Raw genomic sequence first — 27478 nt, 5'->3', positions numbered from 1 at the left:
AAGACAGTCTGAAACTGCCGGCTTTCCAACTAGGGATCCGGGTTCGAGTTTCGGTGTCGGCTCAACAGCCTGTGATTCCCGGCAAAGCACAATTTCCCTGGGTCTTAAAAATAAAAGCAGAGTGTGCCTTTCTGTGAAGTGACTGGTGCTCATGTAAAGCGCTGCAATACCGAGTTCGCGCTATATACAGCTGCAAAAAAAGGCGTTACGTTATGCCAAGACAATTACTATGAGGCAGGTGAATTATATTCATAGCTCCCAAATGTCCCAGGTCCATGCGTGAGTAGTTTAGCCTGTCCAGATTTTTGATTTGCATTCTGGGATTTGAAGTTCTGTGTGTACCAAGTCCCGGAATACAAAGAATAAACTTGGACGGCATGAGCTACGCACGGTCCTTGGAATACTCCAATGCTCTGGTGGAACATGCAGCTGAAAATACGTTTTTCGGGAATCACAAAAAGTAATCCAACAAGAGATGCTTTAAAAACAGCAGTCAAAAACGAGGCAAGGTAGAGGGGAAACTATGGCGCGCTGGTTTCCGTTAACTTTGTCTGCCTTAACTGCTACTAAAAAACTTGGAAAAATGTACTGCACACAATCACCACTCAGCACGTCACCATGTAATCTGTCCAGAATACATTAGTTTCATGCTTTAAAAAAAGGTTGGGATGTGAGAAAATTGTATCCTCTATTCGGTTTGATTATATATATGTATGATTCACAGGGAGACCGAGAGGGGTGGGGCAGTCGCCGGTATGTGCTTTGGAAAAGCAGTGTATTCCCTCCTACCCCTCCTCGGCGCTGCAGACCCGTCAGACTGTTGCAGCTGCGCTGAGGGGCACGGCGTTTCTACGTTTCCGAGCTGCGCCTCAAAACAACTCGCTCATTTCCCCCAAAGCGACCAATTCCTTCTTGCGTCCTTTACCGAACAGGACCGCATCTCGGAAGAAGATTTCTGCCGTCCAATTCTACTCGTCAGGAACAGGGACTGCTCTGGCAAGATGGCATCCCTCGCAGGCCACCTCATCCTCTTGCTAGCAACTTGGGTTGCCGCTGCAGCAGCACGGTAGGCACAGCTCGGTCTCCGCGACTCGGGGACTTCAGGGGTGTATCTGAGGGATTTGGGAACGTGCCGTGGGTAGCGGGTGTTATAACGTCTCTAAACACTTTCCCGCAGCCCGCTGGAGTACTCAGCGACTTACCATTCTTATCATCCACAGCAGATGAGCAAACTCTCTCTCTGAGAATTTCTGCCTCCTGAGAGTTTCACTGATCTCTGCCGTATACAGATAGCACTTTCGAGTAAACAGCACCCTTGTGTTATTGGCATCTTGCATAGCTGGGGTCCGTTCCGAGAAGCACAGCGCTCATCATATGCGTGTATTCTGATCTATGTACATGGATCCTTTTAATGAAGTCCTCCGAATTTAGGAAGCAGCGAAGAAGGACTCGTCTGTGATGTATTGCTACAAAAGTTAGTCGTGGAAACATAGGCTAATTATGTAAAGCGCTCGCTGCTGTCATCGCCTGTTATGTTCATGTCAGGGTTTCAAATATTGGAAAGGTCCAGATTAAAAATGGAGGTGCTTCAAATGGAATGAACAAGTTTGGTGTGGGATTAGGGGGTGCGGTGGAGGGGTATAGAAAAGGGATGTGGCCAAAAATTGAAACTAAGAATTGTTTCCAAGAGGCGTGGTCGGTGTTATTAAGAACGTGGCTTAAACATGTCAGCTAAACTGCTGTCAGATTGGGGCGTGATTCAAAGTTAGTTTTTAATTCCTCCCAGATCTGAGACCTGGCAGAGCCCGTCCCACTTAAAGCATTGCCATGTGGGTGGGATAGGAGTGAGGTATTTACCATACCCAGTAAATCTGATTCGCGGAGGTGATAAGGATTGGTAAAGTCCATGTGGGGAGGGTCTCTTCGTTTCTTTCCCAACATGGTACTCCTTTGTTCTTATAATGTTTAATGTCCCCTGAATAATCTCTGCAGTGCAGTGGAAACCCTTGCCAGGCTTGCACCAGATGAATTTTATTTTCTTAATATCTTGAGATGCCAGTAAAAGGCTTCCCTCATGTTCAGAGATAGTTTTTACTTGTTTGCACAATGTTTGAAGGGCAGCACGAACAGCGCTGGCATCACACGGTGTGAAAGTGAGTGCAGTTTGTGTAATTAGGCGCTGTTTGCTTTCACTTTGATCAGCGCTCACGGGTATATCTCATCCCACCACCCCCAGAGCACTGATCAAAGCGGGGATTGTACAGTTGGAAGGGGAGGATATTCACTCACCAGTGGTACCTCCCCTAATGGATCTCTGCTTGGGGATCACTGCAGCAGGGTGATACTCACGCAGGGATCCACCCCTTGAACACCATGGAGGGGGGTAGCCCATAAGGATGCCCCCTTCCAAAAAATACATCCTTTCCGCCCCTCTGGAGAGGGTAATTGAGGGCTTTAGCCCTAGTTTGACCTCCCTGGGATCAGAAAGGCCACATGGAGTTTTTAACTAAAACCTGTCATCAGGATGTGTCTTAGCCCCTTTCCTGGGGGACAGTTTAGTGGGATACCCCAATTTGCTCTCCTTTGTAGGGCAGGAAGCACAGCAGAACACCAGGGATTATTTTGTTTGAAAAAAGAATGAGCAGGATGCTTGACCCCACCCGAAAGGCTTCAGTAGTCTTGCTGCACCCTCCAGGGATGCAGATAGGTATAGTTACATTTAAACAGTCCCGGGGGAGCAGAAAGTCTGCTGGATGCCAGGGATACATTTTTGTTTTGAAAAAAGGAGGAGGTAGGGGCCATCCTTTCATAGCATTGGGCTGCACTATCCTGAAAGCAGCAGGAGTGTTTGTTTTTTGGGGGCTTAGAGCATCCCCATGCCAAGCAGGAAATTTGGCTTCTTTGGGTGAGTTTTGACATATGAACCCCATTCTGTCACTCCATAGTGGCAGTAAGACTAATATTTCCAAGGATGGACAGTGCACTGCCAAAATGAGTAAACCCTGCACCCCTGAAGGACTGCTGGGCTTTCTGACTCCTCACCGTCCTTGGACAGACAGATACGTGGTAAACACCTCAATCTGACTACCCAGGGTGGCTAAGAGTGCACCAGACCAGCAGTGGATAAAAATGGAGAAAATTAATTGAGTGGGCTGCATGACCATCCTGGCATCGGTCATCCCCTCACACCAGGCAATATTTCTGCCCCCAAGTAGAGGCAGAATGGGGATTTTACCCCCTCTGTGCCATCCCACATGTTAAAACTAGAAAGGGTACCAGCATGTCTTCTTACCTTGAGTGCTCTGTAAACGTTAAAGTATAGGTCTAAAGATTACTTTTTCCATACTATGTGACATAAAACTTGGGCACTTCCAGCTAATAGTCAAATGCTTACCACCCCATGTTCCCACACTTTTCCCTATGAAACGCTGTCTCCTGTGTGTGAGTTTGCCCAACACACATCATTGGAATGGACCAAAACTATAATAATGTGAAGAACTCATAGACACTGCACTGACTTCACACAGTCTGCATTCTGACCGACTTCTACTGTGGGCGATATGCCCAGACACACAAGGGAGTACTGTTTTTCTCAGGAGTAGTGTAATAATGTTGGATGGTAGGAATTTTATGGATCTCTGCATGTTCTGAAACTTTCTTGCACCAAAATGTGAATGCAATCTCTGATTTTAGCCGAAGGTTGACATTTTCAGGACATTCTGGGTAACAAGATCTAGTCGGATCCACACAAGTCAAACCTCTTTGGGCTCAGTATTTTAGGAAATGTCTGGCTTTGGTAGGGTTCGCTGGGTGGCAGCTGAGCCTAGGTCCAATTAGTGCAGCTACCCACATTGTCAGAGGTGTCATTTTGCATAGCGAAATCTTGATAGCTCCATGTTGGTTTTTGGGCTTTTCCTGTTGCAGGCGATAGGCCCAGCCACACATGTGAGGTACCCTTTGTATCTGGAGACATGGAGGAATACACAATAGTAGAACATGTGTTATTATTATCAGTTAATTTCCAGATAACCTTTCATAATAAACAGGCCATACCTTTAACATTCTGATGCTCCGTCCATCACCACCCTCTTTTGTACCGCTTTGTTGGCCATAAGTTGGCAGGGTATGCTCAGACGTTGAGTCCCTTGCTCACTTTGCCACTGGATTCAAGCAAGCCTGGCCGAAGACGGCTGAAATGCCAGAAACTGGTCCTAGGAAGCTTGTTTCCGGTCCAGGGAAGACATGGCTTGGCAGTTCGGGCTGGACTGTTCCCATGAGGCACAGGGTCAGACTGATTTGCATATGGCCATGTTTGAACTGGGGTGGCAGAGTGGGCTAAAGAACGGTGATGGATCAAACCCAGATCTGTTGACTGGGTGTGAGTGTTTGATTGGTTCTGATGCTCCGTCCATCACCACCCTCTTTTATACCTTTAACATTGGGCATAACATTTCCCTGCCTACCAAGCAAGCATATAGCTGTTAAAATTGCTTGTCACCATAACGAGCTCATGCTTTCTGTACTGAGCATAAGGTTTTCCACAAGGCAACCATCAGGCACACAGTCATGAAATTGCAAATGTATGCAAAATTACAGTTAGCCAATCAAAATACTATCTCTCGAAACAGAGCTTAACAAGTATTCTCTCAGTGCAAGACTTGTATACTCATGGTTTGCCAGACAGGGTAACCACCACCAAACTATTTGAGTACTAAGGTAATCTATGAGATTCAATATAACAAAAATCCTATCTGTAAACTATAATTCAGAGTAATAATAATCCACCCTTAAATGGCAACGGTTTACTGGTAAGAAAGAGGGCAAGCTCTTCCTCGTTTCAGGAAGCCAAGGCTTGGAACCAGGTCCCTCAAGAACTTCAGCTCCTTGGCTCAGAACCTTTATCTAGCAAAAAGCTGAAAACATGGCGGTTCTCCTCCTGTTTGATGTGGCTGGGCATGTTTAATTTCCATAAATCCTTAATAGTGGGACATTCATGGGAATAGATCTCTGCTTAATAAGCACTCTAACTAATAAATGTATTATTTGATTGATTCAAATGCGTAATGACTTTAACAGATGCTTCACACAATCAAACGCCAGGCCAACTGCGTTTATCATATCTTTTCAGAATAAACAATCGGGCATATTGCCTTTATCATTGGATTGTCACCATGACCAACTCAAGCCTGTTGTACTGAGCACAAGGTTTTCACGTGGCAACCATGTAGCAAAATCACAAAAGGACAAATGTATACAAAATGATAGTAGGCAAAGCAAAATACTGTCTCTGATAAGGAAGCTTAATAAGGTTTATTGTAGTGTGCATCTTCTATCCCCACAGTTTGTTTAGGTGGATCACCAAAATCAAAACCCTAGCCTACTATGATAATCTGTAAAATCCCATGTAACAAAATGCTTGCCTATATTCTTTAGCACAATGTAATAGCAATTAGCCTTTAATAGCCTATTGCTTTTAACACATGCTCTCTGCTATAAGTAAATCCTACTTGTGTTGTCATAACCTTTCTCATAAACAGATCCAACCTAAGGAATCTGGCAAAGCTTTTCCCAGTGAACTGATAAGGCTACTATACTTTACCAATGGCTGGAGATTATATACAACACAGGCCTACTGGAAAGTACATAAACTGGCAATAATAAGGTGTACAGTTGCACATACGTAAAAAATTACAGTTGGTAAAAAAAAATTCAACGCCTCTATTAGGGCCAAATAAGAATCAGCATGGTGAAATTCTGCTCCCTTGGTGTGCCAGTGTGGGCGACCAAAATCCTTGTTTACTATAGTAAGCTGTGAGACTTCATGTAACCAACTATCTTTCTATTGACTGAAACAGAATGTTACATCATACTAAAGTTAGAGGTGTATTGGATTTACCATATGCTTTTCACAATAAATAAACCAGGCCTACTGCTTTTGTAATAACATTTCATAATAAACAGGCCAGATCTGACATCAGGCACAACATTTCCATGCTCACCAATCAAGCCCATAACCAACTCAGGCCTACTGTACTGAGCTTAAGGTTTCCCACAAGGCAACCACCAGGCACATAGTCATAACATTGCAAATGTATACAAAAAAGTACAGTTGGCAGTGAAAATTACTAGCTCCCCTCACAGTGTTTAACAAGGTTTCTCACAGTGCAAATCTTCTATACTCATGGTTTGTCAGAGGGGGTAACCAATACCAAACTCTATGCCTATTTAAGTAATCTGTGAGATACAATATAACAAACGACCCATCAATAAGCTTTAGTTCAGAGTAATAACAATCCACTCTAATACAACTAGGGTCATGCGGGTGAGAAATGGGGGATGCTCCTTTTCGTTCCTGCCAGCCAAGGCTTTGAAGCCGCTCCCTCTAGAACTATGGACCCTTGGTTTTGGGAACTTTGTTTCGCAAGAAGCTAAAGACATTGCTGTTTTCTGTTTGATGTTGCGGAGCCTGGTTAATTTCCATAAATCCTTAGCAGTGGGACACTCCTAGGAGTTGCACTGTACTTTACAAAACACTTAATTCATGTATTCATTCATTCATTCATTGAAATGCCAAATGGCTTTAACACATTCTTTTCACAATCAATATGCCAGGCTTGTAGCCTTCATAATAACTTTTCATAATAAACAAGTAGGCATATAGGCTTAATCATTGGCTTATCACCATAACCAATTCAAGCCCAATTGTACTGAGCACAAGCTTTCCACATGGCAGCCATCGGCATATGGTCATAATAGTACAAATGTATACAAAATTACAGTAGGCAAAACAAAATACTGCCTAACCTAAGAGAGCCAAACGAGGATTATTGTAATCCAAATCTTCTATCCCCATAGTTTATTTGAGTGTATCACTAAACTAACACCCTTGCCTACTACAGTAATCTGTGAAATCCCATATAACAAAATACCTGCCTACAGGCTGTAGCACAGTGTAATTACAATCCATTGTTAAGTCTATTGTCTTTAATGCATGATTTTTACAATAATTAGGTTGTGCATAGTGGTGGTGTCATTACGTTTCATATTAAAAAAGATCAAACCTATGAAATTTGGCATGACCTTTTCAAATTAACCAAAGAAGCCGTTAAGCTTTAACCTTGACTTTAGACCTTACTCAACACCAGCCTATTCAAAGACACATAAACTGGCAACCATTATGCATACATCTACAATTATATGGAAAAAAATACAGTTTGCAAAACAAGATACAATCCATCTCAACAGGGCCTAACACGAATAACTACAGTGAAAACCCCCAGTTTTTTTAGAGTGTTTTGGCCAATGCCAAAACCCTTGCCAACTATATTAATGAGTGAGATTACATGTAACAAAAACATTTATGGCCTCTAAAACAGATTGACAACAACCAACTGTTAACGGTTTACTGTTAAAGGCTTACCGGCTTTAACATATGCGTTTTACAGTTAGTAAACCTTTGTTATAATGTTTCATCATTAGCAGACCAGACCTGTGTCATCGGACATAATGTTTTCAGCACTTCAAACAGGCTTATAGCCTTTCACCATATCAAAATTAGGCCTACAGATTTGAGAGTAAGCTTTTCTGCAAGGAAACTATTAGATCTGGCATCCTTGGCGTGGTTTACCCCTTAACCTTTTGCCTTCAGATCTCCTGCCTTGCTGACTTCATTTTTGCTGGCGTTAGGACTCCGTGTATTTTACCACTGCTAACTAGTGCTAAATTGCTTGTGCAGTCTCATTAAAACATGGTAGAATTGGCTTATACCTAATCGGCATATTTATTTATCTGTAAATCCGTAGTAAGGTTCCAATACCTGTGCCCAGGACCTGTAAATGAAATGCTACTAGTGGGCCTGCTACTTACACATCTGGGCAACCCAATATTCCCCCAGGGAACTGGATAATCACAATACAGAAAAAATATTTTCTGGGAGGAATTATCTCTGCTCAATTACAACGTATGTTGGTCACTTGATCCAACCATACAAAACAAATTAAGAAACAGGGGTATTGCTATCACAAAGTTACTTATGTATTAAAACATATAATACAATGTACACAGTAAATACAGCATATTACATGGACAAAAACAATACTGATGCCACCCACATAATTACACAAATATTAGTCAAATGAATCAATTCCATGGATCATTGGAAAGTGTAAAGTCCTCCTAACCAGGTAGGTTAGTAAATCTTGAATTGCATATGATTTTATATTAATTCCAGAAATGATGTGAACTGTAGAGTAATGCAATCCTATAATTTTGGTTATAGAGATGAACCCATCATCGTTTCAGTCTCTTATGGCCACAGTGTCCCGGAGCCCATCATAGGACTCCATGTTGGAAAATGGTCATCAAGAAACACTTAAATGGACTTCTCTCTGTGACCAAAGCACTACAGTACCAATGCACTCTACAACTCGGGTAAATATATTAATCTACATCTGGGTACTTTCAAAATGTGCATCGGGACACCACCTGCAGCACTGATTATGCCATCCACTTAAGTAGCACTTCAAACATATTTTAGGCCTGCCATTGCAGCCTGTGTATGCAGTTTGAAACTACCATTTCAACAAGCAAAATGAAACTTTTGCCTGGCACAAGCCTTCCTTTCTAATGCATACACCCCTATCAGGCCCTGGACATCCTAGAGGGCAGGATGCAATGTGTTTAAAATGTAGGACATGCCATATTAAGTTTTGCATGTCCTGGTAGTGATAAACTGTCAAATTCATTTTTCACTACTGCAAGGCCTACTTCTCCCATAGGATAACATTAGTGTTACATGATTACATTTAATAAGCTGTAATTTCCAAAGTGGAAACAGGTAATCAGTTCATGTTTGGTGTCTTTGGAACTGTAATGAAAAATCCTGACTTATGGTAAAGTCAAATTTTAAATTACAATTTTGAAACAATCACTTTTAGAAAGTTGGATTTATCCTGTTTTAGGCATTTGGTGCCTTCAGCTTGTCGCTGTGTCACATAACTGGGTGTTATTGACAGTTTGGCTTTGTGTATTCCTCCTAGACAGCCACACAAAATAGAGAGCTCAGGTGTGTCTGTGTGACACTGCACCTTATACTCGGTGGTGAAGGAAACAATGGAGAGCAGGTTTTTCCTTTTAGCCTTGCCCTTTTATTTATCTTATTGAATTATCAAGTCGTTCATAGATTTTATTTTCTTTGTTTCCGGTCTTCAGGTTTCCCTTTCTGGTCTTCAGGACTGCTTCAGTACCCGTCTCACCGCAATGCGTGGCTCGATTCAGTGGTTTATTCTCTTCTCAGTCAACATCAGGGTAGGAAGTGAAGAGTTACATTCTTTCACCCAAAACCAACACCAGTGAATTCCATTTAGTTCCCCTCGATCCCGTTTCTCCCAGCGCAGACCTTTTTCTAGCGTCTGGCTTCACTTCTCTTATTTAAATATGCCCCGTAAATGGCCACGCACCTGTACGAGTCACGTCCCTCCTGGTATGTGGCGGGGCACTTCTTTTTCTTTCTCGCATCTCTCGGCTTCGGACCCTCTGACGAGGTAGACTGTCATCGCTGCTACATTCGTTGTTTCGGTTTTCAAAAACCTCTCCTGTGGGCGTTTGAGGCTTAAGTCTCTTCCGGCGCTTGCGGCTACGTGCGTGGTTACGTTTACTTCCCAGTCTTTTCTTAAAGAGCCCTTGTCATCCGCGCCATCTTCCTGCGATGTTTCTATTCCGCTCTTATCATCAATCTGCAGGAGGCTGTTCCTTCCAGTTGTTTTGGGACTGCGCTCAAGGTCATGATCATCGGAGCTAGATGTGGGCTATAAGGAGGGGAATAGAGAAATATAAGGAGGTAACACGTCTGTCTCATCCTCGATAACATTGTTGTCTACAGGCACTTCGTGACAGTCTGTATGGGCCATCACTGGCAGGATGGGAGGAAGGACCTGGGCACAACCCCACTTAGACTTGAATAGGCTGGATCCTGTCTCCGCAAAAAGGACTGCGGCCGGTATTACCACTGTCGCCCAGGCGCTGAGGAGGAGGACGGCTGCACGACCCTGAATCCCGCTGCGGCCCCCGTAGTGAAGGGAGGGCTGCTACGGTGTCTGCAAGGGCCGCGCTAGGCCCAAATAGTGCAAGAGGAGCGTTGCCAGGCGACCGGGCCGCTGACCGCATCATCTGCCGCGCCCCTCAGGAAGTCGCTCTCCCATTGGTTCCTGTGGCCGTGTTGACCGAGGAGCCCGCCCGGGTCTTGCCGAGAGCCGCGCTGAGGGAAGTGGCGCCCTGACCGGGTCTTCCAAGCAGTGAGTGTGGGTAGAGAGTCCGCCTTCCCCAGATCAAGCCCCGAGGCCAGGAGAAGGCTGGTTGGGGAAGAGGCGGCCTGCATCGAGAGGGCCAGCGCTGCGGAGAGGGCTGCCTCCCCCTACACAGGACAGAGAAGTGAGTGCGGGAGAGCTGGGGCCTACGCCGAGGCCCCAACCGTAGTGTATCAAGGGATCCCGGGGTCCTGAACAAACACCCCCAGATGCCAGACGCACGTGGCCACTGTCTGGGAACTGCCCCTGCCATAGGAATTCGACCTGCAGTGCCTCTTTCCCCGGGCATTGATACCTGCCATGAATGTGCTACTGCCTGAGAACTGTTACCGGCATGATCTACTTGACTAGGCCTGGTTCTAATGTTAGATGTATGCTGCAGGAGACAGGCTGCTTATACTTTCCCCCCAGATGCATAAGAAGTGTTACTGGTCTTGAATACGCGCATAAGAAGCGTTGCCCTTATTGAATTTGCGCAACAGAGATGTAGCCTTTATTGAATGTGTACATACTTTGCGAGAGGAGCCTGTACTCACCTGCGGTCCCGCTGACTTCCCGCTGACTTCTCTGTTGGTGCTCTTGCCGCTCCTGGGTCCCTGACGCTGCGGGTCTCCCCCGACGCCGCTTCTTGGCATCGCGGTTGAGACGGGGGGAGACTACAGCTCCCAGGCTGCATAGCGGCCAACTTCCTGCCGCATTCGCGCCCGGAGGCGCTTAAAACGCTGAAGCTCCCTCGGAGGAGCGGGTGAACTTTGCGAGAGGAGCCTGTACTCACCTGCGGTCCCGCTGACTTCCCGCTGACTTCTCTGTTGGTGCTCTTGCCGCTCCTGGGTCCCTGACGCTGCGGGTCTCCCCCGACGCCGCTTCTTGGCATCGCGGTTGAGACGGGGGGAGACTACAGCTCCCAGGCTGCATAGCGGCCAACTTCCTGCCGCATTCGCGCCCGGAGGCGCTTAAAACGCTGAAGCTCCCTCCGCGTCGCGGGACGCGCGCGGGCGGCGCCGGGCTAAGCCCGGGCAAAGGGCGGGCCCTCTGTGGCCCTCAGTGACCGAGGTAGGCCGGGCCGGCCCCGGTCCCTTACTTCTTATATTTACTGTACTTTGTTACTCTGTGAGTGTTTGTTTGCAATCGTGCCCAATAGAGTAGTAGGGTTATGTGATGCAAACACTGTGATAGTTATACTGCACCCTTCCTGCTGTGCCAGTGACTGAATCAACTCCAGATTTTATTTATTTTACATTGTTACATCTCTTACCAATTACTGTGGAAAATGTCTAAAACTTTACGCTCAGGAAGAGTAGTGGGAGAAAATCCTGCCCAGACTCCAACTACCTTCCATATAAAAGACAAGGATGCAACCATCCCACCTTTAAAAAGACAATGTTTGTTATCTGAACTTTGGATGCCATCTGGTATAAAAAAGCCAAAATGCGCAACTCCACACAATCTTGATACTAAAGCCTTGGAAGTCTATGCTCCAACTACCTCTGTGCCTCGATCTTTCCAGGTCCAGCAGGGGGCCCCCCAAATTATGGCAGAAGGGTCTCCCGTGCGGGACCTTACAGATGGGAAGTTGATAAAGATAAGTGACCCAGTGCACATACCATCGACCCCTCAGTTCTCAATGAATGACAGGCAGGGGGATGACCTGTCTGCACTATCCATTGATTTGGAACTTTGGGGACGTTACGTAAGCCCTGCCAAAGTGGAATCCCTGGAGCAATTTAAAGGTCAGGGGGGAGCCACCCCATCAGGGTTAATGCTGTATAGTAGCACCCCGTTGCTAAATAGCCATGAGATTTCTGACTTGTTAAACTCTTCCAAGAGCCCTGACCTCAACCTCCTGGATAACATCCGTACTGCAGAAGCACGAGAAAAGCCGATCTCCGAGTCTATGATCGCGCTGGAACAACTCCTTGCCTCAATCTTGCTACTTCTGGGGAAGTTTGTTGGCAGCTCGGACTGCATCCTTGATTCAGTTACCCAGATTTTAAAGGTATTGCTGCAGAAAGTGCCGGATGCGAGTAAGGTCGTTCCCCTTAAGTCTGAACAAGCTGCATCTGAGAGGAAACTTAAAGACATTAGAAGCGAACCAAATAAGAAAAATGAAGAGTTTTCTATGGTCCCTCATAAGGAGTTGACCTATACTGCAGCCTCTAACTGTATCAAGAATTTAGTCCTGGAGATAGAGGAGGAGGATGAAGTTTTGCCAGGATCCAAACCGGTTCAGGAACTATTCCCAATCTTTGTCTCGGATGGTGGAAAAGACCTCCTGGTCGATAAGTTGGAGGTCAACAAAGAAAAGAGAACATATGGTAAACAAAAAAGTATCAAAGCCAGCAAGAGGAAACCCACACGAAAGTATAGAAAGAAGAAGCAACGGAGGATCATTTTCCAAAAAAGCCCAGAGACAAGGGTGATTGAAATAAGGAAGGGGGAATCCTTCTCTACTGCTTTAAAAATGGACATTGGTGTGAATTTATCCTCTTCAGCTTTGGTGGAGGAGGATTTTGAACAAAGCAGCCTGCCTCCCCTGGAGGATTTACCACTTATTGGGGGCTCTCTCCCTGGCTCTCCTTCTCGGAGTGCTTGTGAAGGTCCAATTTCTAACTTATCTGGGTTTTTAAACCCTTTGGCCCCCCCCTTTGTGGTAACTATTGACTCTGTAATGACTTGCCCTCCGGCCCGGCCTGCAAGTATGGCTAAGGCTCCTGTGGATGTGCGTGTATTAGATTTCGTCCTATTATTTGATACTGATCTCTTATTGAATAGAGCCTGGCTCCTTAAATGTTTTAGTGAAATTGAATGTCTCCATCACATCCAGTCTAGAGACATTGAATTGGTAACCTTGTTGGGTAGTAGTCGGGTTCTGAGTACTCGGGTGAAATTTTACTCTCCCATTATAACAAATCTGATACTAGAACAGGCCGAAAACTTTCAACGCTTAGGTATTGATATACTACCTATATCTACCCCAGGCAAGCCAAATCTTTTCGATAAGCAGGGGTTGAGGGGTGGTGAACAAAACGGGGTAACCTCTCCTCCTCTGAGAGACCTGAAAATTTGGGTATCCAGGGGAAAACGTATAGTATCGCACGTGAAGCCTCTTCCACTAATTGAGAATTCTATACACAATGATGATAATAATCGGTGGAATTGGCTACATAGTGCACTCTCAACAAAAAATAAGGATAACCCCAAATTGTTCCACCATCTTTAACCCAGCCTTAAATATAATTTCCTGGAATGCGGCCGGATTCCATAGCAGCCCGGAGAAAATGACTTTTTTATCTACTCTGGAGGCGGATATACTATGCATTCAGGAAACATGGTGCACAGATAGGTTAATGCCTTTAAAAGATTTTTACGTTCTGGAAGTTCCGGCTGCGTCCTCAAAGAAAGGGCATGCTAGGGGGGGGCTTGCCTGTTTACTATCAAATAAGTTTCAATGGAGATTTTCACATTATATTGATCCCAGTGGACTCTTCCACACAATAACTTTAGAAAATTTGTTCTATGACAATATAAAATATTCCATGGTAATTTTTAACGTGTATATTCCGCCTGAGGAATGTTTTAATGAGAATTTGCAGCGGGTTCTCCTGTACATGGATAAGATAAAAAATTCGCCTCCTTTTCCTGTAACTTTGCTTATCGGTGACTTGAATTGTAAAGTTTCAAACGCAAGTCTAAATCTTTTCAGGGATAAAGCTAAGGAGGAAGCATATGGCATCCCCCAGACGCTCTTCCCTGAAAATTTAAAGACAAATAAAAGGGGGAAGATTTTGTTAAAAGAATTAGTGATCGGGGATAGCATTATCTTAAATGGTAGATTTCCATCCGACGCCCCCGCAAGCCATACCCATAAATCCCCCTTTGGGTCATCAATTTTGGATTATGCTATCGCCAGCTATAGTCTTTTCCCCCAGATTCTTGACTTAGAGATTATACCCACGACCCTGAGCGACCATAGTATACTGTCATTATTAATTGCATTAAACTCTATGTACATAAGAAATGTTGCTCGTGTTGTTAGCATACCTGCCTCATAGCGCTCTTCGTGCTACATATTTGAGTGAGCTGTATTACAAGCACTGCATAGGAAATGTTTCCTGTATCGCCCTGAGGTTACCGGAAACCCTCTAACCTATTTACTGTGAGAAACCTATGTTATCTGCTCTCCCAAGAAATAGATAAAGATACTTGTTTTTGTCAAATGCACTGGAAGTGGTGTCTATTTATTACGTGTGCTTTACTGGGTCAGTGTGAGTGTGTGCTGCACAACTACTTCACACATAGCTTCCGGAGAGCCTTCCTGCCTCGCGCCAAGCTACCGCGTCGGAGTTGGTGGTCCCTGGGACCTTCCCGGGTCTAACAGCAACCATCAGACTCACAGTCATAACATTAGAAAGGTATACAAATTACAGTTGGCTAAGCAAAATACGGTCTCTCCTAAAACCACCTATCACTCTCACAACGCAAACCTTCTATGTTCACTGTTTGTTACAGTGGATGACCAATACCAAAACCATTGTCCGCTATGGTAAGTTGTGAAATTCCATGTAACAAAATATCAATCTGTAGGCTTTAATATAGAGTAATGATATTGCACACTTAAATGCCTCTCAACTTTAACATATGTACTTCCTAATAAATGAATAAATACACCGGGCCTAGTGCTTTTGTCATAACATTTCCCAATCAAAAGATCAGGCCTACATCCATGGTCATTGGCTTGACACCTGTTGGAAATGTCCCTTTCAGCAGGGTCACCCCCATACTTTTTGCCTTTCTCCTCCCCTTTTTGCTGCACTAATTTTTGCTGGCATTAGGATTCTGGGAACTTTACCTCTGCGAACCAGTGCTAAAGTGCATAAGCTCTATGCTTTCAACATGGCAACATTGGCTTATCCACACTTGGCATTTTTAATTTACTTATAAGTCCCTAGTAAGGTGCACTATATGTGCTCAGGGCCTGTAAATTAAATGCTACTACTAGACCTGCTGTAAAAGGAACAATTGATGGACCGATTGCTGATCAATGTCAAACATTCACCCCAGTACAGAGATCTGGACCTAAATCCATCGTTTTCTTGCTCCCCATGCCATTCCAGTTGAAACCCAGCCACCTGCAAATCAGTCTTGACCCTGTTACCCATGAGAACAGTCCAGCCTGAACTGCAAGTCCAGGTTCTCCCTGGACTTGCAAGCATCCTGGCTTGGCAGTTCGGCCTGGACTGTTCCCATGAGGCACAGGGTTAATAATGATTTGCATATGGCTGGGTCTGAACTGGGGTGGTGAAGTGAGCTAAAGAGCGATGATGGAGTCAACCCAGATCTGTGACTGTGGGTGAGTGTCTGAAAAGTTTCATCACTCTGTCCATCATATTCTTGTGTTTACTAGTATACCTGCAGCACTGATTGTGCCACCTACTCAGTAGCCCTTTAAACATGACTCAAGCCTGCCATTGCACAGTCTGTGTTTGCGTTTTAAGAATTCCATTTTGACATGGCAAGTTAACCTACTTGCCAGGCCCAACCCTTCGTTTTTATTACATGTAAATCACCCCTAGGGTGGGCCATAGGTAGCCACATGGGCAGAGTGCAGTGTATTTAAAAGGTAGGACATGCACCCATGAGTTTTAAGTGTCATGGAGTTGAAAAACAAGTACATTTGTTTTTCACTACTGTAAGTCCTATTTCTCCAATAGGTTAACCTCTTTAAAGTGTAAATTCCCATTGGGAGTAGATAGAAAATTGGAGTTTTATGTCTCTGAATTCAAAATTTTAAAACACATCTTTTAGTGAAGTTGGTTTTTAAATTGCTGGTCTGACAATGCCACTTTTGAGAAAGTTGGCATTTTTTTCTTTAACCATTCTGTGCCTCTGCCTGTCTCTGAATACACATCTGGGTTATGGTGAAAGCTGGGCTTTATACATTCCTTCTAGACAGTCACATAAAGGGAGCTGGGGTGGGACATTTGCATCCTGATGGCCAATCACCAGGCTGATGGGCCTTCCTGAGATAGATTGGGAGGGAGGAGCTGACACTTGCACCTGAATAGGGCTGTGTCTGTCCCCACACAAAGAGCTGCATAACCCCGTGTAGTGTGACTGGAGCCAGGGCAGGAAAGGTAGGGACCTTGTGATCTTCAAAGGCCTCTTTGAGTCTCCCTCACTTCAATCCACATTTGGGTATAAATACTGGGCACCTGACCCCACCAAATCAGAAATCTACCTGAACCAAGGACATTCTGCCTGGAAGAGAGCTGCTGTGCTGTAGGAAGGACTGACATTTTGCCACTTGCTCTGCTGTGTTGGCCTGATGATTGCTGTGCTACAGGAGGGACTGCCACTTTGCAACTTGCAATGCTGTGTTGGCCTCCTGCCTACTGCTTCTTTCCTGATAATGAGATGGACTGGAGCTGCTCTCTACATCTTTGAATCCAAGATTCTCCAAGAGCTTGCTGGCTTGCCTCCTGTTCTCTAAATCCTCAGGGTCACAAAAGACGTCTTGAAACTCTGCTGGTGCTGCTGGACTCTGCCATCTGTGACCCCAAGGCCCTAGCCCATCTGTCTGCGGGGCCCGCCTGCTTGTCACGCCCCACAGACCACTCTTTCCCTGCGAACGGGACTCTTCGCTCAACTTGAGAAAGGAAATGAAATGAAAGAAACATTTATATAGCCTGGCTACCCGGGAGCATCCCAGCGCTGGGCCGAGCACGAGAGAGGAAGCAGGAACTTAGGGGAACAGTAATGTCTTCAGTTGTTTTCGAAAGACAAGATGACTCGGTTCTCTGCGAAGATACAGTGCAGGGAGTTCCAGAGTTTGGCAGCGTTAAATGAGAAAGGTCGTCCACCGCTTCTGGCCTTCTTAATCCTGGGGACTTCAGCCAAATGCAGCTCATCTGAGCATAATTTCCTATTGGCCTTGTAGGGACGGATCATGGCCGAGGTTATTGGAGGCCCGTTCCCTTGCAGGGGTTTATGGACAACGCACAAAGCCTTAAAGCTGATTCTTTCCTGCACCGGTAGCCAATGAAGGGAGTGAAGTGCAGATTTTGCCGAGTGTCGATTAGAAACTCCCATCAACAGTCTGGCTGCACAGTTTTGTACGGTCTGGAGTTTCACGACTACTGCAATTGGGGCACCCAGATATAAGACGTTTCCATAATCTATTCTGGAATGTATGAGCGATTGGACTAATATTTTTTTGGCTTGGAAAGGGAGGAGAGGGAGCACTTTGTGGGCCATTCTGAGCAGGCCATAGCAAATGGTTGCCGTCTTCCTAGCCTGCACCCTGAAGGTCAAGTCCTGATCTAACCAGATGCCCAGGCTCTTGATCTCTGTCTTAGGGACCGGTATGGGGCCCATACAAGCTGGCCACATGGTGCTGGATTAAAAGCCTAGGGGATTGCCCAAAATGATGAGCTCCGTTTTTCCACGGTTCAGCTTAAGGTTAGATTCTTCCTCGAGACAAGAATATAGGCCATTAGACCTGATCTGCTTGGTGTAGCGCTACCACCAATTGAGTATCATCGGCGTAGGTCACCGTGCGGATTCCGGATGGGGCTACGATAGCCGCCAGCGGGGCCATGTAAACATTAAAAAGAGTCGGGCTAAGCGATGAGCCCTGAGGGACTCCGCACAGTAATGAGGTGGGTTTAGAGGCGGTGTCATCCTCGAATACCTGAAAAAATCTTCCCTCCAGAAAGGAACACAGCCATTGCAGCGCAGTGCCAGTTACTCCTATGCTCCTGAGATGGTGAACCAGAATGCCATGGTTCACCGTGTCAAATGCTGCGCTCAGGTCAAGGAGAATAATGGCTGAGGACCCTCCCGAATCTAGGATCTTTCTGCTTTCTTCCACCACGGCTAACAGAGCAGTTTCAGTGCTCTGTCTCGGGGGAATCCTGTTTGAGAGGAGTGAAGCAGGTTATGAGACTCAAGAAAACAGGAGAGGGTATGATTTACGTAGTTTTCTGCGATCTTATCTATTCCTGGAAGAAGGGAGATAGGGCGATAGTTGCCCAAGTCCGCTGGATCCAGATTAGTTTTTTTTAGTAAGGTAAAACTTCAGCCGAACCTAAATGGAGCTGTATCCAACCCACGCTCCATTGCAGTCGGTTTACCTCTTCAGATTTGGCCCGGTCTAACGCGACCTCAAATAACCCTTTAGCGCTCTTGACTTCTAAGCACTGTTTTGGGATTTAATCTCTAAAAAGTCATATCTTGACTTCTATGTATTAGATTCATTGGCAGCTTCTCCGCTATGCCGCCACTGAATCCAATGTTATGCATCATTAGAAGTTATTATTTTATTTTTAGTATCGCCAGGTTAGGGCAGGGCAGGACTTGGCTCCCATGACATGGGGAGGAGTGGTTGCTGCACTCTAAAGTGCGCGTGCCAGTTTGTCCGGCCCTCTTCACCTGGCCAAACCATCATCTGCTCATTGCATGTTCTTCACCCAGGATGCATTACAGTCTGGGAGGAGAACATGCCCAGGCTCCCGTTCCCCCACCTGACTGCCAAAAAATGGCAATCCGACAGATCACAATGCTGCATTGCAACTGTGTGATTGGCTTAGGGGAACCTGGGTGCATCCTGGTTGAGGAGCAGAGGGGAGACAGCGTGGGAGAGAAGGAGAAGAGACGCAACGATCATGTAAGTGAAATTATTTCCCCCTCCCATTGCCACCCTCATGCCCCACTACCCCATACTGGATTATTGTTGTTTTGGTCTTGTTTTAATCAGACAAATATTCTGTTTCTAAACTGATCTAGAGTCTTTTTATGGTATTTTTACTGCGTTGCTATAATTAAAGTGTGCACAAATACTGTACACATTGTTAAGCAAGACTGCTCTGTGCCAAACTATCATAGAGTGAGTACAGTTTAATTTAGGTTGTTTATCTGACTTACCCTAACCAGTGTGGTGGTCCCTACTTGAACAAGGCACATACCTCTGCCTAGATACCTAATTTCTAACACCATTATAACCTACTTAGTCCTGATGTATAAATTAAAAACTTTGCCCTAGGCAAAACGTGCAGTACAAGCAGTAATTTTAGTGAAAGCACACACGTTTGGCTCAATCAAATCCTGGATTCAAGGGAACCAACATGCAGTTGGAGCCTAAGACTTTCTATCAGTAGGAATCGGAAAGCTCTTTTTTGTTGATCACATAAGGTCAGGCGACACTTGCACTGTCAAGCCAGACCTAAATATCCATGTGGATTAGTGCAGTCATGGGCTCTCAAACACAAAATTGCACTCTGAACTCTAAAGTCCATAACTTTCCTCCCCATCTGTGCAGCTGCCAGAGAAATATAAACATATGAATTATTTAGTTATCAAAGACACTTTAATAGCATTGTAATGCCATATGTGTACCCCTGAAAGTTCAAGCTCAGGCAGCATGATGAATAAACAAAATCATCACAGCTACACTGAGGGTAAGCACTTTTTTGTGGAAGCACACAACTTCTGCCCAATCAAAACGTATGCTCCTAGCTACCAACATGTGGGTGGAGCCAAATGCCCTCTCTTGGTAGTGCTTCTTAAAGCCCTTTTTAGTTAGATCACATAATGCTGCGCTGTCTAGTCAAAATTAAGTAGCTACATCAGGAAGGCACAAGCTCCAGTATCTATTTGAATTTCAAAGGCGATTAGGGTAATCTATGCATAGGCTTTCCTGTTTTCAGTTGCTATTTTTGGTAAATGGTGGTGTTTTTTTTTCAGTGTTTTTGAGTGATTTCAATACCTTAAAAAACAGTGGTTACATATTTTCGCGCCATTAAAAACAACAGAAACCATGTTTTTCCGGTGTTTATGGAACTTTTTGCTTTTATTATTGCTTGCTTTCCGCACTGATAGTGCATGGTATATAGACCATGTACGTACAGTGTAAATGATGTCCAAATACATTTTTACAAATCTAACTTATCGTAGTACACCATACAATACTTCTTCAGTGAGTCTTTGGTCATGCACACTCTCTCTTCCCTTCCAATATTCACTTTTATCTGTGAAAAGGCCCTCTCAACATTGACACTTGAGACTGGCAACACCAAATTAGCCAGTATACAATTTGCTAACTCTGGCCGCTGACATAGCTTTCCTTGCCAATACTGGTGCACCTGAAGATTGTGTTTCTCTGCAACAGGTTCTGCAACATATGCGTTGAACTATCCGCATATGACCTCAGATTTAATGAAGTGGTCAAAAATGAGGCAGCACTTTTGAAACTCCAAAGAAAATGTCCCTTTACAGAAGGGATCTATAACTTGTGCAGAGTACCACTGTGAGGCTTCATTGACTTCAAATACCATGGTTGGTGAAGGGCTATTTCTCATACATTGTAAAATAAAAACTCCTGAATTGCTCCTCAACGTTTCTTTGTTTACCAAGTGGCAAGCACTTTAACATGGAATATGTTGCAGTGCCAAAGTTACTAAAAGTGTCACCGAGCCTACTCTCAAGGTGATGTTTCACATCTACACCTATTATACTGATCATTTGGTAGACAAGGGTGTTTTCAGACTATTTTTTTTATTATGTCCACTACAGCCGTCCTGCTTTCCTGTAAAAATCTAAGCATGCAGTAGAGTGTACTTTTTTCAAATCACTATCAATATGTGATCAAAGATCCTCGAATTTTTTTTCTATGGCATCATCACTCAGCAATAGTTTTGTAAACGGCTACCACATGAATAATATAGCATTCATGGCCTGAGAACCACCAGCTAAGTGACAGTTTGGAGGACTATTTCTTTGATGCCACACAAAGCACAAAATGAGAAATATTTGCGTTTTAGTTTCCGTGCATTACAAAACAGTTCACCAGAATGGACTAAAAAATCAATAGCATTATTCAGTAACTCTAAAGATTGTAAAGATGCTTTCAGCATACCATCTAACAAGTGGCAAGTATCTCTTGCAGGGAAGCACTTTAGCTCAGGTATCGATTGTGATAGGTCATCACACAACTTTCTCATATACGTAGCTGAATCACTGCAAATACAAGCAAAATCACTCCAAACTTTGTTGAACTTGATAAGAACTTTTTGCAGCAGCATTACAAGTGACACTGCGTTCCATGTTTTCCAAAAGTCTGGTGTCATGTTTTCACCAGTATCTCAGATGCTTTGTGACTGCACTCTTTTCACATATACCCGTCACTATACCTTGCATTGAACTTTTAAAGTCTGTAGTGTATGGCAATTCACCTACTATCAATAATGACTCACTAGAAAAGGGGGCTGATGTTTCAAGGGTTTTTACCCATTCTCTGTGGGTAAATGTGATGGTACATATTGCTTGCTTATGAAACCTATATTTTTCCTATCAAAAGCAAAATAATCAAATATGATTTTGATATTTCCTGATTCTCTACAGTTTATTATATAAACAACACTTAAAACATGCTTCTAACCCCTGAATCTTTATACCAGAGACCACAAAACTGAATAAAGGAAGAAGAAACCATATTTTAATGACATCCCTAAACAATAAAACTCAAGCAGAATAGTGTTAGCCAAGTCTTTCCTCCTGCTCCCTTATATAAGAGTTACATTGTATTGGCCCCTTCAGGAAGAAATAAAAATTACTCTTTCACTCTCCTTTTCCTTTCTCTGAATGGCATTTAGTTTGTGGTTATGCCGTTTTTTTTTCAGTGTTTATATGTTTACACTGGTGAGGGCTATTTCCCTTCTGGTGGGGTTTTATCAGTTGTTATAGGTTCAAACCTAAAACCGGACAGCCTATCTATGTATTCTATTCTGATATTTTGTAGTTACAAGACGATTTACTTTTATTTATTTTGAAATGTGACTGCCTATTGCCTGAGATAATTTGAAATGTATGGACAACTGAGTAATAAAACCAATAATATTTGTCACAATTGTAAATATATTGGCAAAGTCAAGAGGTTCAGCCTTTGTATAGTTCATGAACACCCAGGTAGACAAAATTGAGGACATACAGATATAATGCACACATGTACTCAGGCAAGCACACCCACAGACCTACATTTCCACAACATCCAACAGGTCTACAGATACTTATCCCAACAAACATAGGCATCCATGCAGCCCTACACAACCCTGACCATCAGGTGACTTACGTTGACGCACATCAGTAGACTATGGAATGGTGTCAATTATAGAATAAGGTTCACCAGGGAAGAACTGGCTGGGATAACTCTGGGGAATATTGGTGATGAACATCAGTAAAGCCCTAGGTAATTTGCATCAGGGTTAAATTCTAACATTTGCATGACATGAGCACTGGGTCTGTTTATCATTAGAGCCCTGTACGATGTATAGTGCAGCTCAATGGGTGATGTTCGGTGATGGCACAATGGACTGTGCTGATTATGACACACGCTCCTCTTCCGGGTCGGCGCCAAGGATCTGGAACTCCTTACCACCCAAGGTGTGTTCAAACCCATCGACCCACTTTAAAAAAAAAAGAGGTGAAAAAGATCCCAATGAATAGATTTCTCTTGTAGACTTTTGGAGACAACCTTCTCAGGGAGCATCGGACATCTCAATGTCTACAATTTCTAGATAGGTCAGAAGCACTTCTTTTACATGAGAACCACACTAAACATTGCTCTTCTAGGTACCTGGATCTGAATAGTTTCAGAGCAGCAGCAAAAAAACATGAAGAAGCGAATCAGTGCCTATTAATGGAATATTAATAGAATAAAATATGTTTATTGTGATATCTGTTGCAACCACCTATTGTGTCTTTTTACTTTTGATGTACTTGTCTATGCCTATCTTTTTGTTCAATCAACTCTATGTACAGCGCTCTAAAACCTTTGGGTGATGTTCGCGCTTTATAAAACATGCTAAATAAAATTATGGGGCACTTAGTTATATGTTGTATGAGACTCAGTTTCAATAGGCACAGGGTGAAGTACAATGGTGGTATACAAATCCAAATCCAGTTACAATACAATACAATGTCTCTGTGGGCACAGGTTATTGTCAGTGAAATCTCAAGTTGCCATCTGCAATTTATGAAAAGCTAATTTTGGTGGTTCTGTTTGGCTTTCATGTTCGGAGTCACAGTATTTCCCCCTAATTTAAAACCAGGTGTGCAAGACACAGAATGCAAAGATGAGACTATTGGAACCGAGTAAATAATTTCTATCATTTTGGAAGAACAGGTCATTTTAAGCCTCAGTTACAGATGAAGATCTAATGCATACAATACAATGTATTGAGTGGACTTTGAGTCAGGTCCTTGCTTATTATATGAAGGTTTTCTTGTCTATCTGAGCTCCATGTCCATGATTTGATATCTTTCTTAATTCCTCTTGTTTTACCCCTTTCCTGGAGCATAGCATCTTTAAAATTGTTTTGTTTGTATGAGTTGTATTCTTCTACTGTGATATCAGTGAACTATTTATTTTTCATTTGTTTTTCAGCACTCCATGGCACTGCATGAGTCTCCTCATTTTCTACCCCATCTCCTAGTAGTCTTGTTACATTCCTTCCTCCAACGCTGTATCTTCCCTCCTAAACAACCCTCTCTCCTCATCTATTGGTCAGCCTGCAAATTGTTTGCAGATAGTATGCCAGGTGCACAGTGCTACCAGGCTGTTCGCTTCTTTTAGTGTCTGCGGAATCGCAGGCAAATTGTATTTTATAATGTAATTATAAAATGGCCAACAGCCATCTTGGAATGGTAATTTAAGGTAAATGGCCACCAGTGCAAAAGTTTAAAAATCATGCCAAGGTGGCTGACCAGGCACGTCTACTCCCTTATAGCCATCTTACAATTTAAAAATTATTTTTAAAAATGAACATTACAAATGCAAACAAGCATTGGCAAAGCCAATATCTTTGGGCCTCATTATAATTAGTGGTGGGTGGAATTCGTGGAGTTTGATCCCGCAGAATCATGTGGAATTACATAAAAACTCTGCCAGATTCTATGAATTCTGCAACGGGGCAGAGTGGGCATTTTGAAGAAAATAGCGGGTATGTAAGGGGAGCCGAGTGGTAACTATGTGGTTTCTAAACATAGAGGGAATGCTCCCTATTCCCAACTTGTTTAGAAATCCCTGCAGTGTAACCTCTGGGCGCCCTTATATAATCTGCAATAACTTGAACTTTCATCTGCAGTGGTTTTTAAACATGGAAGGACTGCTCCTTCTTTCTGCACTGTTTAGAAACCAAACCACAGCAGATTAATTCCGCCGGTGGAGCGACAGAGTTTTTCAGTAATTTCGCATTACACCAGTAATGCGGAATTATCAAGTACCGCAGATTCCACCGGAATTTAATATTTCGCCCAGGCCTAGTTATAATAGACGCTATATGTTGGCTTTGCCAAAGATAGTTGTACTTTGTAATACATTTGAGGGTTTTACTTATGGGAGCAGGAAACTTATTGCAGGAATATCTCCAATTTTAAATATCCTGCTTTTTACCGGCATCCATGTAAACATGTTAAAGAGAAGAATACACGTGCAGACAACTCAAATATAGGCACACAGGCCTACCTGCATAAAATCCCTTGGCGCTTTCAGCCACATGACAAATGCATTTCTTTCTAGCACTTTACCAAAGAAACACCCGCATCCATGTTGAAAGAGCTAAACTCCATTCCTAAATCATGCCACATGCCGTTCCTCTCTCTCAAGCAATGACACAGTCAGCAATTGCAGGGAGCCTTACCCGTGTCCTTTATTCTTATTAAACTTCCTAAGTAACATGGCAGGCGAAAGCTGCAAGCAGAATTTATAAAGGCTAACGTACAAAATGGTGAAGATTATATTGCAAAATTACCTGATGCTAAGATTTTAGTTTTTGTATCTACTGTAGTTTAACGGAAGAATATGAAAAATAGTACTTAATTCGTTTTTCGCCTTCGTTATGAGCAATTGAGCCTAAAAGTAAATTTAGCAAAACGTCTACCATCAGATGCACATACGGTCAAGCTACTTTACCCAGTGCAGCACGTTTATATGCTTGAAAGGAGCAGAATTCCGCGACTGTTCTTTGTGCTTAGAAGAATGAAGGCGAAGAGAACAGTCCAAACATCTGCTGTTCTCACGGGGTTAATGTCCTCAAATTAGTCTTTTTTTGCATGCATTTCATAACAAAGATGGTGATGAAAACCTATAAAAGTGATTTGTAGAAAGGCGGTGTGTGACTTGGGATCTGCTTTCCATTCATTGATCATAACAACCTCTCTTACCGGATGCAGACCTAGGTGAACTAAATGTAGCACTAATGTAATGTTGTAATATTGTTTGTTTGTGCTAGTATTACAATCAACCTTTTAAGGCACATGCTCTTTTTTTTAATGTGAATATGTACCCATATTCCGAGTCCCTACACATGTCCTATTAAAATAAAAAGCTCTTAAGCATCAACTTCTCATCTTTAACGAAAAAAAGCTATCTACTATGCAAAACTGTATTGCAATCTTTTATTAGCAAGTAAGATTAATTTTGCACATGAAAAATATCGCAACGCGGGTGAATGTACTGTGGAGAGATTTTTGGAACCCCCCAGGATCAGGTTGCTGTCAGACAAGCACGAAAACACTGCTACAACAGTGAGACTTTGCTGTCTGCTTTCTAATGTATGGGGGGCTCTATGTGAGATTTGAGAGGCTTGAGAAGGCATTTATCTGGTTATCCCTGCACCTGCCTTCTGTACAGGACAAAGCATTGTCTTCTGAAAGACGAGCCCCCGCCTACAATCCAGCAAGTAATCTGGAAGAAGATTATTGTGGCACTGGGCTGCATGCCACCTGCAGCTGGCCTGCTTCTGTTTGTAGTCCAAGAGATTCTTGTGTTTGGAAGGAGCTGCAGTGCATTCCTCTCTGCCCTTTCTTCACTGTCAGAACTGCTATTTCACCGCTTTACCTAGATTTCAATTCCTTGCATTTCTTCACGTTTTTAAAAAAAAGCGTAGGGAGTTGAAGAGAGTGCATGATAATTCAGAGTACCTTGGCTTTTATTTGAAACATGGAACAGAATGATGTTGTTGAAGGCAGGCCCGGTACTTTATTTTGGAAATTTTTGCAGGACTGCACCTGACACCTCACCATCTAATGTTTGACCCTCTTTGCGATAATGTAAAATCTTCTCTATCCCCATTTACTTTCCCCCAAGATTCAATGTAGCTCACAATTGATTTAGCATCTGAAATCTGCAGGGTTTTAAGGTTCTGTGAAACCCACAAAAGGTGATGGGAGGCTGCTTGCAATAAGTCTAACTACTGGCAATTGCTTGGGTAGCATCCCAACCCATTATGCTTTTGCTCACCATGCCACCTCAGTTTGGACCCAGCTTTATGTAAATCTGTCTTTACACTGTTCCTCATGGGAACAGTCCAACCTGAACTGCCAAGCCAGGTCCTCCCTGAACCGGAACACAAGCAATCCAAGACTGGTTTCTCCCTAGTTATGGGCTCATCAGCTGGGTAAAGTTTGGTTCCAGTGAGCATGGGCCCCTTGTTTGGGCATACCCATGCCACTTCAGGCTATACATGAAACACACAAAGGTGATGGGAGGCTGCTTGCAATAAGTCTAACTACAGGCAATTGCTCGGGGTAGCACCCCAACCCATTATTCTTTTCCTCACCATGCCTCTTCAGTTTGAACCGAGTCATATGCAATCAGTCTTGACCCTGCTCCCCATGGAACAGTCAAGCCTTAAATACCAAGTCAGTACTCCCGCAAGAAACTGAGGAAACGTACCTCCGGGTTTACCCCTTCATGTGTGGCAATTTGTAAGATCTTGTTTAGTGTCTGCATAAACTGCTCAACCTCACCGTTTGCTTGTGCCCTGTTAGAAATGGGATTTCTGGTTGGCTAGGGCTTGCGCCAAAGCCAGGCAGAAACCACCACTCTAAGTCAGGGCTGGGGAGTTACACGCCAAAGATAACCCCTGCTCACCCCCTTGGTAGCTTGGCACGAGCAGTCAGGCTTATCCCGGAGGCAATGTGTAAAGCGTTTGCACGCACACCCAGCAACAACACCCAAGGCCCACCACAAAGGAAACTCCACACAATGTTATATATAAAAATAGCCTATGTATTATACCAAACACATTAGATGATGATCACATAATTTACACTGTGCCAACTGGCACTGGGCAGAATTTTACAGGGGACTATTTACACAAGACAGGGCCACATGGACC

At 43.7% G+C, this 27478-nt stretch overlaps 1 protein-coding gene across 1 annotated transcript in view; it reads left to right on the top strand.

Moving 5' to 3' along the window:
* The first annotated feature begins 764 nt into the window (after positions 1 to 764).
* CD109 (CD109 molecule) overlaps positions 765 to 27478 on the top strand; it is a 750032-nt gene continuing 723318 nt past the window's right edge. The window contains exon 1 of the mRNA XM_085610953.1: positions 765 to 1066. Within this exon, the coding sequence (XP_085467079.1) occupies positions 1002 to 1066 (65 nt within the window). The 5' untranslated portion in view covers positions 765 to 1001. The remainder of the gene's footprint in view (positions 1067 to 27478) is intronic.

The sequence above is a fragment of the Triturus cristatus genome, chromosome 6, assembly GCF_964204655.1.
Source record: "Triturus cristatus chromosome 6, aTriCri1.1, whole genome shotgun sequence".
In the NCBI taxonomy this organism is placed as follows: Eukaryota; Metazoa; Chordata; class Amphibia; order Caudata; family Salamandridae; genus Triturus; species Triturus cristatus.
The sequence above is the reverse complement of the archived record's forward strand: the minus strand, read 5'-3'. Positions and strand labels throughout refer to the sequence as shown.